Genomic DNA, 13,949 nt, shown 5'->3' with positions numbered 1-13,949 from the left:
GGCCACATGAAGCAGGAGAGCTCTACTGGGCTACACATACAAAGTTTAGGCTGCTGTCACTCTGAGCTCTACATTTTCAAAACACTCTTGAACCCTCCATCTGATGACTTACCCGAGTGCTGGTCATGCAGTCTGCAGGCTAAAGTTAGGGAGCTGGCTCTAGGTGTCTGTTTTAGATGTGTAGCTGGCCACATCTAGGTTAATGGAATCCTGATATTTATCCCACCCTCAGCCCTTAATAATTGCAATGATCTGAAGTGGCACATTTCGCGCTGCTTAATGGAAAATACAGCTTTTATAGGCAAGCAAGTGCTTCCTACAAAACAGAAACTTGACCCTGACCATATAGAATAGCAGGCGTTGGGACAAACAGTAATATTGTTGGGGAATGCACTTGAATTGCGAAACATTGAATGGTGCCATGAGAAATCAAAAATCACATTAATGTCCCTGCCCCTCCACCTCCGCCACCTTGTATTGCTGAGCAGTAGGAAGTAACCAATCACAAGACGGGCTTCTGACATTGAACACTTTGGCTGCATCCACGTAAATAAGTCCGAGGTTTCCTGGAGTGGTGGCAATGGAGGCAGGTGTGGGTTTAGTGACTGGTGGCAACCTGGTCACCAAAGGCTCAGCATTTTCATCACAGATTTTCATATTTATATGTTGTATTATATGTAGATCTATAATAGCTGAATGTTTATACTTATATACTAAAAGTTGTGTTCTTTATTGCTATTTTGTTTTTGTTGACAATTTGGATTGTGTTATTATTCAAATGGTAAAATGGGGTTGTACTGAAAAATAGTTTGGAAAGTGCTTCACTAGAAATATTATAAGATGCCATTCCATACTCCTGATCTCACTGACTGATGCAATTCAAATATGCCAACAAAGGATCAATGCCAATAAAGCAAGAATTTCCTCGAGCTCTGTTGATCGACTGCTGTGCTTTGATGAAAGATTTGCAGAATCCCCAATTAGGTAATGTATCCGAAGTCTCTATGGATCTTCTCCCCTCAGATCTTCCCAGTACTAATTAGGGATAAAAATAACTAATTTGGCTGAATTAAGAACTTGCAAACATTATAATACCTGTAAAGTAACACAATACATATAATAATTCCGCCAGACCGTGAGTCATTTCAAAGGTACATGGATTGAATTGGGCATTTCATGACCCATGAAATGAAATGTAGTGTGAAACTTTTTGGGAGGAAGAATGAGAGGAAAGATGTAGCAAAACCTTTTTTTTAAAGCAAAGAAGCAGAGAAAGATAGGGAATTCAAATGCACAAGCTTTACTGTGAGAAAGCCAAGCTTATAAGAATTTTAATTTAAACCGGATTCCCGGTTTTTATGGACAGTGGTACAGGGTATGAAAATAAAGGAATAATGATAAGTCTGTAGAAAACCTAGATATGTTGCAGTTAGAATTCAATGAAGACTAAGGTGAGGGCAGAAGAGATTTGCTAAGATGATATCAACGATGAAAGCCTTCAGTTATGAGGCAAAGGTAGAGAAACTGGGGGTCTTTGCAATAGAACTAAGAAAATTAAGAGATCTAATCGAGGTATTGAAATTTATGAGGTGTTTGACAAAGGAAATTGCGGAGGAGAAATCTATTTCTATTAGTGAGCGGATAATTAGAGGGCACAAATTTAAGATTATCACCAAACAAATAAAGGAAGAAGTTAGGACGATATATTGGATTATTAGGACATAAGATGCTTCACTAGAAACAGTGTGGGAACAAAATCCACTACAGCATTTAAAAGGGAAGGGATCTTCATGGCAAATACAAGACTATTATGGACATTATCGAAACTATATCCCATATCATTGAAATATGCCCACTAACTGAGATAACTGGTGATCTGTGTGTTACATGCTGGTCGCCAAGTCTATACATGGTAAATAATGAATGGAAGTGGATAAATACTTGGCAAGGAAAATTTTCAAAGAATATGGAAAAAGATAAGTAAAAAGGATAAACTGAGCACGTCTTTGAAAGCGCTGGTATAAATTTGTATACTGAGATCAACTTACCGAATACTTTCTAGATTCTGCTTAGTCCTCTGTAGCATAAATCAAAGAGAGTTTTTTAAAGCAAAATCATAGCTTAGATGTCATAGAATTCCTTCTCGTTTCTATGCTTTGGGTCATGCTGTCAAGGCCCTTGACAGGCAGTTTGCTAACACCCCTAAAGTAAACTACTGAGATCTACTATTAATTTCAATGTTTTAATCATAATTTGTCTTTATTGTGCAGGTATTACAGCTTGGGTCGGAGATCCTTCCACAGTACAAGCAAGAGGCACCAAAGACTCCACCACATATCATCTTGCATTACTGTACATTCAAAACTTCCTGGGATTGGATAATCCTGATTCTGACTTTCTACACTGCAATCATGGTTCCATACAATGTCTCCTTCAAGACCAAACAAAACAATGTGACTTGGTTGGTGGTTGATAGTATAGTTGATGTAATCTTCTTAGTAGACATTGTCCTCAATTTTCATACCACTTTTGTCGGGCCAGCGGGAGAAGTAATTTCAGATCCAAAGCTCATCCGTATGAATTATTTGAAGACTTGGTTTGTTATAGACCTCCTTTCCTGTTTGCCGTATGATGTCATCAACGCATTTGAAAATGTGGATGAGGTTGGTATCTAATGAATTTGCCCTGTACTCTATGGATAGTATAATAACCTCTGTGAAGTAACTTCTCCCTGCTCCACACGAGTAAGGGGAAAAATAAATTTCTCATTGCATATTATCCTGCTAAAGCTGCTAGAAAGTGCTTCTATGTGGATGTCAGATGAGACTTGACTGTTATATCTGTTAGGTTAATGCTCTGGTAAATTCAGAACAATACCGCATGTCTTCAGGAGGGAAGTAAATTGAAGATTCACTGTAACCTTACAGTGTATGAATGAATTGGTGTGATAGATTTTCATTTTAATTGTGTGGTAATCTGGTGGAGTGGAGCAGCCTTATTTTCAAGAAATCAATGAAATGTAAATTAAGCAGATCTGGTAAAGGGTGGATGATTTACTCTGCCAGATTACTAACTGCTCATTGTGAAAGATAAAAATCTACTTCAGTATTCATTAAGTTTCTTAAATTAATTTGGAGGATTCTTTAACATGTTTAAATATGTGAAATTAACAGGATGGACCTTAAAATACATTTCTTTTCAATTAGAAAACAAACCAGTAAAAAATCAGGTTGTAATTTGCTAGCCAGTAGTCAATATTTCCCAGTGATGACATTTAAATAACATTTTGCCGAGCAAATTTCCCATTACCAGTATTGGAATCGTGAAGTGGGGAAAATGATGCAGTGATGCATTGATTTTCTTAACACTTGGGTGGTGTTTCAGTTGCCCACCCTTTGCCCCGTCACATTTAAATGATGTTGAGGGAATGGGGCTTGGGAAATTGGTCAATATGTCACCTTACTGCCCTACTGCAACCAGTACATCACGATCAGGTGGTGGATGACCGGGTGTTGAATTCAGTGGCATGGGGGCTAATCAAACAAACAGTTCTGTCCTGGATAATTTAGAGTTTCTTGTGTATTGCAGCTGTGCTCGTCCAGGTCAGTGGTGAATATTCCATTACATTCGTATCTTCGGCCTTGTAGAAGATGGAGAACTTTTGAGGGGTCAGGAAATGAACCACTCTTATAGAACCCAGCTTCTCATTTGATATGACTGGTCTAGTTAATCAATGGTGATTTCCACAAGGGATGGCATTGTGGCACAGTGGTTAGCACTGTTGCCTCACAGTGCCATGGACGCGGGTTCATTTCTGGCCTTGGGTGACTGTGTGGCGTTTGCACATTCTCCCCATGTCTGCGTGGGTTTCCTCCGGGTGCTCTGGTTTCCTCCCACAGTGCAAAGATGTGCAGGTTAGGTGGATTGGCCATGCTATATTGTCCCTTAGTGTTTAAAGATGTATAGGTTAGGAGAATTTAGCAGGGTAAATATGTGGGGTTATGGGGATAAGGCCTGGATACAGTGCTCTGTCTGGGGGGGCAGTGTAGACTCGATAGGCCGAATTGACTCCTTCTGCATTTTGGGATTCTATGATACTGATGTGGGACACAGTGATGATGGTGCCAATTGAAATTGAGAGGGAAATGGTTGGGCTTTCTCTTCTTTGAGACGGTCATTACTTAACATTTATGAAGGTCCGAAATGTTATTAGTAATCCATTAATACAATTATTAATTCTTACCCAACATAATAACACTATGGAGAAAAATATGATTTATACAGCAGCATAATTTGAAATTATGCACTGTTGGAACAGTATTCATTTGTTTACATTTCTGTGCCACTGCTGTCAAGATGATAACATGTTGAGGAGGATTCCTGAACAAGTTCTTCAATACTGTATTGTTCATCCACGGTGCAAGGGCAAAAATGGCATTTTGGCCCTTTACTCAGTTGTGCTCAATGATCCTGATGGTGTGGTTGCTTTATTTAAACTTCCCGTGGGAGTCACATCATTGCTATTCATTCACTAAATTGAACTTATCCATGTTGCTAAACATGTTCTCCTGTTAAAACATATATAATTGGCAATGGGTAGTTTGCTGAATTATGAAGAATTCCATGTTCATACTCTGTTTGCTTGCATGCAAAGTGCTTGATCACAGGGAATAGTGCTGATGGAAGGTTTGGAATGCTGTTTCAATTGGGTACATCAAATAGCATTTACATGCTACATTGTGGTAGAGTTTCTTGGATATATGCAGAATACAAAACAATGTTGCAACTAATTGTGTGTTTTTCTTTTTGTATTGATCTTTTAATGTGTAAAAGGTAATGCACTGTATTTTATTTACAATGGTTTGCGACATTTGCACCAGCATTAACTCATTTTTTATGCTTTATTTTCTTCTTGCTTTCTACTTTTTCCATTTGCATGCTTCTTTATTTCTGTGGCTTGATCCTCTTTTGGGGTTTGAAGAACTGGAATCATCGTGCTGTAACTAAAGTAGGCTTTCTATTTCATAAGCTATGTTTAATGTGCCTTCTCTAAAATGCTTGAAAGTAATAATGGGTCACAATTTTTAAAATAATGCTCGCCTTGTGTTGATTGACATTTGTATAATTGTTTTATTTGTGCTCCATTAACTTAGTGCAGCTAAATATTGCCAAGAAATTTGGAGAAAGAATGCCATTGAATCTATGTACAAAAGTGTGTCTAGCTAGCTTCACAGAATCACAGAAGGAGGCAATTAGGTCGGTCACGTCTATCATGCCTGTGCCAGTGTTTATACAAGTTTGGCATAACCTCCTTTTTCTTGTGCACTGTGCCCCGATTAATAAAGCCTAGGATACTGTATGTTTTATTAACCGTGCTCTCAACTTGCCCTGCCATCTTCAATGACTTATACACACATACACCTGGGTCCTGCTGCTCCTGCAACCCCTTTAGAATTGTACCCTTCATTTTATATTGTCTCTCCGTGTTCTTCCTACTGAAATGAAGCACCCACTTCACACTTGGCTGCATTGAACATCATCTGCCACTTGTCCGCCCATTCCACCAACTTGTCTATGTCCTATATCCACTATGTCCACTATCCTCCCACAGTTCACAATACTTCCAAATTTCGTATCATCCATAAATGTGAAAATTGTGCCCTGTATACCAATGTCTAGGTCATTAATATGCGCAGTTTAATTATTTGCAATTGGAATGAATCATTTAGTTACAACCAATATAAAAATGTATAAAGGTTGTTTCTAGTATATCCATTGTGTCATGTTATGATGCATTGTATAATTTTTATGGCTTTCTTCACCACTTTCTTTCCTATGCACACGTAGTGAGCAGCTGAAGACAACATTAAATGTTGCAATACATTTTTTAACTGAGTTGCATAAGGAACACCCATATAATCTTGATTAATTCTATTAATATGATTGGATAAATATCATTTGCTATATTAATGAAATATCAGATATCTATCTGATCTTCATGCATTGTATTAATGCAACTGGATAAATGCCATTTGCTATATTAATTAATATATAACAGGTGTGAAAATTGGAAATGCTAATTCACATGTGAAATGAAACAACATAAAATGTTTCTGAATCTCCTTAAATATGTGCTGAAGGATGCTTGAGTAAGATGAATTTCAATCAATGGGCAACATTGAGTTCTAGCTTTTATTTTCGTAAGTGGCATGGGCTATTCTGACTTATTCTTGGTTGCTGTTCCACATTAGTGACAGGACATTCATAATTCACTGTTAGTCAGATATTGCCTTTTTTCTTTGTTCTTTTTGTAATTTCTTGTTTTACATCCCTTAATAGCTGAATCTGTTAATAAAGAGTCAAATTAGCCTGTAACAGTATTCTAATTTGCATATCCAACCAGACAACTCGTTTTTCACACATCTGATAACCCATTAGGCTGTTGAATGGTAACTGATGGTTTTTCATACAAAGCATGCAAAGGCTGTGATTTCAATCTTAATACCCACCCCCATTGCCAGTAAAGCATGGGGACATTGGGAATGCATCCCCAATCTGCTATGTACATTGTTGTTTCTTGCAACGGCAAGTTTGGAAGCTTGCGGGACCCTTCATGACCATATTTATTTCAGACTTGCACAGAGTAATTGGGAGTTTGGTTTAAATTTAATAGTTGCCGGGTGGGTTTTCCAGGGTTCAGAAAACACACAACAAAAGAGAAACAGGAGCCAAGAAGGTTAATTTACAGTGCTCCTTTGGGGCCAAGAGGAACGGGATTGCTGAATCTGGGCTCCAACGCTGCTGATTGCAACCATCCTCTCCAACTAAATCTGATGTCTGTCCCTGTCCCTTCTGAATTGGCATCTCTTCCCTCCTGCTTTGTCTTGATTGTTCCCTTCCTCATTTCCTCAGTGGTCTCACCACACTCCCCCATTCTCTGCAAGCTCGATATATCTCTCTTACTCACTCTCATGATGACCTTACCCCCAGTCAACAATTTCTTGCTATTAAAAGAGTCTATTTAATGTAGAACATAGGACTAAAAAAAATCTGATGTATAGCTTTGGAAATGGTTGAAATGTTCTATTATTAATTTTATTTTTCATGTTCATGTATATTTACTGATATAATGTCATTTTTGCAGGGCATCAGCAGTCTCTTCAGCTCCCTGAAAGTTGTTAGGCTTCTTCGTTTAGGCCGAGTAGCACGGAAGTTGGATCATTACATTGAATACGGAGCAGCTGTCTTAGTACTACTGGTGTGTGTTTTTGGGCTTGCAGCTCACTGGCTGGCTTGCATCTGGTACAGCATTGGGGATTATGAAGTGATCGATGAAGAATTAAACAAAATCAGAACAGACAGCTGGCTCTATCAATTAGGAGAAACTGTTGGAATGCCGTATCATTTCAATACAAGTGGAACGGCAAAATGGGAAGGTGGACCGAGTAAAGACTCTGTGTACATTGCCTCACTCTACTTTACAATGACCAGCCTTACCAGCATTGGATTTGGTAACATTGCTCCAACAACAGATGGTGAGAAGATTTTTGCTGTGGCTATGATGATGATTGGCTGTAAGTACATCCAAAGACTTTATTTTCTATATATACAATAGCATTGTTTTTCCACTTTTATAATCAGCTTTTGGGTGTTAATTAGTTGATATGAATAAGAATCATTTAGATGTAGTGCATTCTGAATCCTCATAAATCACTGCATAGAAAAACAGAAATTTTCATCTTCTGTAGAATCGATGTGAAAAATTAGCACTAAGTTTCATGAGAATTCATTTACAAGTAGAAACAAAACAGAAAACAAATGAACAAAAATAATCAGATAATCAGACGGAATAATGATAATAACATAAAGTTATGCAACTGTGTCTTTTAATTTGCTGATAGCTGTTCCCAAAGAAATTTGGCCATCCATTTTAAACGGGCATCCTATAGAATGCCATCTTGCATGTTCAACTGGTATGAAATGGTGGAAATGATGCTGGTACCTCCCAAGTGCTTCTGTCATTTAACCACCCATTAAGGTAAGGTGGGCATCTCCAATATCATTGTCCACACCCATTCCAGAGGTTTTGCTGAGGCATAGAGTTGGCGGAGCTCAGTAGTTATTGAACTCCCAAATATTTTCCACACTCGATTACCTACTTAACACTGAACACCTGGCAGTGGATATCCAGGCTGTTTTGTATCAGGTGCCTCAGGTGGAGGCTTTGGATGAGGAAGCTTAATGCATTGCTCTCCTGACTGTTGTATCTGGTTTAAAGATATTATTTGCCATTTTTAATTTTCACTTTGGGTACGTAAAAGTTTCTAATTAATTCCTCACTCGGCTTTTCGCTCCACTTTTTCATTCAATTCAAGGATTAAAATAAAGGAATCATGACATCTGCCTGAGAGGCGACACTGCCTTGATTTGATGGCTGCTGATCACCTGTATATTGATGCAGTAGATGTATTTGTAATTCTTAAATCCATTACATTCTGTTAAGAGGCCCAGGTGGCTTCTTGGTACCATTAATGATGCCCTTCACCTTCGGGATCCTGTGAGGTGGAAAATGTGCAAGACAATCTTGCTTTGCTGTAGTATTTCTCTGGGTAAAGTGCTGAAGATGTTTGCTGAATTGCTGGATGCAATTCTGTCCCCTAAATTCATGAATGTTGTTACTGTTCCCTGTAGTTTGAAAGGATCTGGAGACGCAAAGCAAGGTTTTGCTGATGTCTGCAGGTCTGATTCCAGTGGACAATTCTCAGCCACTGAGAAACAGAGGCTGGGAATGGAGTTGTCCTATGTCGAGTAGGTGTGTGCATGAGTTTATACACATGGTTTCATGGCAGCAGAGGTTCCAGTACTCTCTGCATCCTTTCATTTACTTCTTTAACCTCCAAAATACTCAAACAACAGGAGTGTCTATAGTAATACCTGTATTCAAAATTTAGATTTTAACAACCAAAAAAAACCTTGAAACACTCACTTCCTGAAAGGCTTGTTGTTACTGGTCATTATTGCCCAGAAACACCCATTTTGAACAGTCTTTCTGAGCACAGGTTAATTTTCTACAGAAACTAGAATGATTTAGGCTGGAATCAACTATCAGCAGGAAACTACCACACTGCAGTTCAAGAGTGGCACGGTGACAGTGGTTAGCACCGCTGCCACAGAGGGACCCAGATTCAATTCTGGCCTTGGATGACTGTGTGGAGTTTGCACATTCTCCCCATGTCTGCGTGGGTTTCCTCCGGATGCTCTGGTTTCTTCCCACAGTCCAAAGATGTGCAGGTTAGGTGGATTGGACATGTTAAATTGCCCCTTAAGTGTCCCAAGATGTGTAGGTTAAGGGGATTAGCAGGGTAAATATGCAGGGTTACAGGATAGGGCTTGGGTCAAATACTTTGTTGGAAAGACACGATGGGTCGAATGGTCTCCTTCTGCACTGTAGGGATTCTAAGAAATTCAATGAAGTTGAGGCTCAGCAAAATGGCTCAATTGCCTGCCTCTTGTATGACTGATTCGTGCCACTGGAACAGATTCTGTTAGGCAGAAAGTCTGCCTTATGATTTAAACCCTATAATTTACTTACTTATGAAAGAGTGCATCCTGTAAATTGTGCACAATGGTTTGCCAACAATTAGGCAGCCTTCCACCTGATGAGAATTAATGACTCAATCAGTTCAGGTTCAGAAGCCAAACAGAACAATCTGTTTTCTTGCCATTTCAGGAAATGTAGTTTAATGGGGTGGCTTTAAGCATTCTAGGGCTGGAAAGATGGGAGAAATGATTCAGAAGAATGTATCCTGGTAAAAATGCTTACAGGTCACAGACAAATGATCTTGGTTATTCTAAAGTGGAGCATGTGAGGAGATTTGCATTAAACAGCCAGGTTACTGGAGAGACATATTGACTACTTAAACCGTGGGAAATATTTCACTTAAATTGTATTTTTGTAAATATTTCTATAAATTTTGATTTGATTTATTATTGTCCCATGTATTGGTATACAGTGAAAAGTACTGTTTCTTGCGGCTATAGAGACAAGGCATACCGTTCATAGGGAAGGAAAGGAGAGAGTGCAGAATGTAGTGTTACTGTCATAGCGAGGGTGTAGAGAAAGATCAACTTAATGTGAGGTCGGTCCATTCAAAAGTCTGATGGCAGCAGGGAAGAAGCTGGTGTTAAGTCGGTTGGTATGTATCCTCAGATTTTTGTATTTAATTGTAATTAATTAATTACAATAATTACAATTAATTAATTAAACCTGATATCGTTTTAAGAGTGTGAGTTTGGAGTGAGTAGAAGTTTCATGTACCCTGCGGAGTGCATCAGATCATTTATTCATTTCCTGCATCACGGGGCAGTTCTTTTTTGAGGCATAGGTGCTGACTTTCTTGGTGCCTTCTCCCAGGCTGGTGTGCTCAGGTGGGAGACCCCCTTAATAAATTAACTCATTAATTTTTCTCCCACTCTTGAGGAAATGAAACCATGCTAATCTGATTTTTATTTTGATGTTTTTGGATCGTGTTTTTTTTTTAACAGCTTAGGAATCTCACACTGCTAATGTGCAAAAACAGACAGAAGAGGCTGTCAAATTGTAATGGCACATTCTTTGACACTTCGTACATTCGTCAAGGCAATAGATCTTCTATGTACTAGATGCATTTCCAAAAGTTCAGGCTATAATCAACTGTTTACACATTGAGATACGGGTACTTATAATTCCATTACCATGCATACAGCATCAGTACTCTGTTTACAGCTGCGATCCTTGGGACTATGAATGTTTTTTTCCACAGTTATTCATCTGTGCCAGCATTATCTGAATGGAGAGGTCAACTACAAGTATGAGTTTGAAAGAGTGGAAGTAAAATTGTACTTTAAAACTGTGGTTACCATAACTAGATAACAGAGGGATTCCAACATGCGCCTAACTATCTGTGATTGAGTCATTCCTTTGGACAGTCGAAATAAAGATGAAGATGTACTAATGGTGACTATTTGCAATATAACTGAATAATACATTTGCAGTTTATTGCATTCTATATAGTTTAGCATTAGAGAGTGGTCAGTGGTTTTTAAACAGTTGATTATAGCCGGAAAAGAAAAAGAGAGAGGAAAAGGTAACTCTACCCTAACGAGGAAGTTGTTGAACTAACACTCTAAACACTGAGTTTGATGGAGTTTAATGAAGTTAACAAATTTAATGACTTGCAACCAACATCATAAGGAAGCACAAACTTGTTCAGTAATATAAATGGTCATCTCAATAAGACAATGAAATGATCCCAGTAAAGGGAAGGAACGTGTAGATAGCTAAATGCATGGCAAAGGCATTTGATCTGAATAGAAAATAAAGCAGGGATTCTCTTTTGCGTTCCCACCTGAAGTTGTAAGGGATTGGGGTGAAGAGTGAAATACAATTCAAGGGACATGGCTGTAAATATAAGGGCACATAATAAGCTTTTAAAATATGTATCCACAGACTAATACGCATTTTGCAATGGTTATACAAGACTGGGACTGGAACAGTAGAATTATTTCATTAACCATCCATTAGAGATCAAAAAATAAAGCAGCGATATAAGTCAATGGGTGGAATTTCCCATTCTGGAGATTTATGCTGGTTTTATGCAGGCGGGGGGTCGTGTGAAAGTCAGCATTCCTGCTGGGCATCAGTGTGGATTTTTACACCCAGATTGCCACTTTTCAGCTCATTAATTATTCATCAATGAAGAACTCAGTGAATCTTGTGACAGGGTTTGTAGTAATTTGCCTGCCCTGCCATTACCACACGGGGCCATAGGTCCAAACACCATATTTAAACAGCACCCGCATGGACATTTGCTCACTGCAGGCCAGGTGTAGGCTGAACATCTGCATTAACATGATGACCTAATGCAACAAACTCTTGGCTGCACAGTTCAGTGAGGGATTCTACTCCAGGGAAGGCAAAAGGTCCTCTTTCTGAAGGTTGGGAGCAGGAGGTCTCCCACCTGAGCACACCAGCCTGGGTGAAGGCACCAAGCAGGTCAGCACCTATGCCTCATAAAGAACTGCCCCATGGTGCAGGAAGTGAATGAATGGTCTGATACACTCTGCAGGGTACATGAAACTTCTACACATTCCAAACTCACACTCTTATAACGGTATCAGGCAGTTTGAAGCTTAGAGTCCACTGGGATGCCTCATATTTCCAGCAGTTGGGACATCGGCACTGCATGTCTGCCAGCCTCTTTAAGATCACCATGTCATGTAATATCCTACACAAATGGCATCTTAATTCCTTACTAAGTAGGACACGACATACATAATCGACAAGCAAGCTTCTGAAATGCTTATTCATCCATAGTGCTTGCATCCAGTAATGCAGGACAAGATCGTCCACAAAAGTGGGAGAGAGCCAAGACAGGATCTCCAGAACTCAGGAAACTCCCCTGCCACAAGGAACAAACAGCAGAGATGGCTTGGGAGGACAGAGATCGCTCCTGAGCAGAGGCGAGATCGGCGCCCCCCCAACTAATCAGTGAGGGTCCATCTGGTGTACCTTGGCCATATGTGGATAATGACTATGCACAACCTGTAATGCAGGAGCCTTCCTAGTCAGCCACTAACTATCTCTTCTTTATATTCCAGTCACCAGTCTGAAAAGGCAGAGGACGAGTTACAGCAAGTGCCAGCCCAAAGAGCTCTTCAGATGAGCAGGCAGAGGAAGCATATATTGGAAGACCCATTGCTGTGTTCACCTGCACCCTCTACAAGTGCAGATACATGGACCTTGGTGGATCCTAGTTATAGAGTAGGGTTGGCGATCACAATCTGGTGATCATCTCACAGGCATATGGTCACAGGAGGCAGTGACAACCAATGTCTGACTATCAGATGGGGACTGCTGGAGACCAGTCCCCTGCAGAGTCAGAGGCTGATGATGAACCCCTGCAGTTGGCCCTGAGAGAAATGTTGGAGATACAATGACAAGCAGGGGGAAACCAGACAGTCAGAGGTTGTTACCAGACAGGAACGAAGAATGGAGGACTCCATCCGCATTCTGTCTGATGTCATGACTGCAGCATCCAAGTGTATTAAAGTCTCTATTGGAAGGGTGACAGCTGACTAGATGTCCCAGGTCTAGAAGTTTCTGCTGCATTTGTGTTTAGGCCTGCTCACCATTGCCCTATCCATGGATGTGTTCCAGCAGTGGTTAGTCGAGAGAGAGAGAGAGAGACAGGGCATTTCTACCTCCCTCCAGGTGCTCCTTCTCCTCAAGGAGTCAGGGAGAGCCCTCAGGCACCCAAAGGGAGGAAGAGTGTCAGCCAGACACCCTGGGGACAGCCACCCAAGACATTCCAAATGCCCTCTGCTTGTGCCTCCACCAACCCCAGCAGGTCAGGCTGAAGAAGATGTACCTGCCCCAGAGCAACCAATTGCAGACCAGGTTCTCCGGGTTGCGGGTCTCCAGAGGACACTAAAGTCATCTCTGACAACAGAGTATATCTGTCTGCAGGTTGTCTCCACCCCTGTGGATATCAGGGATGCACCTAAACATAGTGGCAGAGTTAGGAAAATTAAGCAGTTTTGAATGCATGGTATTGGCATGGGTGTTGGCTCACTGTACATAATCTGCACCGTTGTAAAGATATTTCAGATTTATCCCTCTCCGAGTCTCAGGTATTGAATGGATAATCAATATGATGCAAGGTCATGCATTCATTTATGGGTGTGACATGAACCAATTATCTCCCATCTTGTCCCTCATTTTCATTGAGTATAACCTAATCTCATCAGTGAATTTATTTCCACATCAGTGACATGACAAAGACATTTCCTATACGGAAATGAAGGCTGGATAAGGCGCATGTAAGCCTTGCGTCTTAGGCAGACATTATGTGACCTCATGAGAATTGTTCATCAAGGTCAGTGATTATCCTGATAGTGTTGCACTGAAG

At 40.1% G+C, this 13,949-nt stretch overlaps 1 protein-coding gene across 1 annotated transcript in view; it reads left to right on the top strand.

Annotated features, from left to right (window-relative positions):
- Nucleotides 1–13,949, top strand: part of kcnh1a (potassium voltage-gated channel, subfamily H (eag-related), member 1a) — a 257,744-nt gene that overhangs the window by 60,178 nt on the left and 183,617 nt on the right. The window contains exons 6-7 of the mRNA XM_078230547.1: nt 2,271–2,663; nt 7,145–7,574. Of these exons, the coding sequence (XP_078086673.1) occupies nt 2,271–2,663; nt 7,145–7,574 (823 nt within the window). The remainder of the gene's footprint in view (nt 1–2,270; nt 2,664–7,144; nt 7,575–13,949) is intronic.

This window comes from Mustelus asterias, chromosome 15 (assembly GCF_964213995.1).
Source record: "Mustelus asterias chromosome 15, sMusAst1.hap1.1, whole genome shotgun sequence".
NCBI classification, from domain to species: Eukaryota; Metazoa; Chordata; class Chondrichthyes; order Carcharhiniformes; family Triakidae; genus Mustelus; species Mustelus asterias.
The sequence above is the reverse complement of the archived record's forward strand: the minus strand, read 5'-3'. Positions and strand labels throughout refer to the sequence as shown.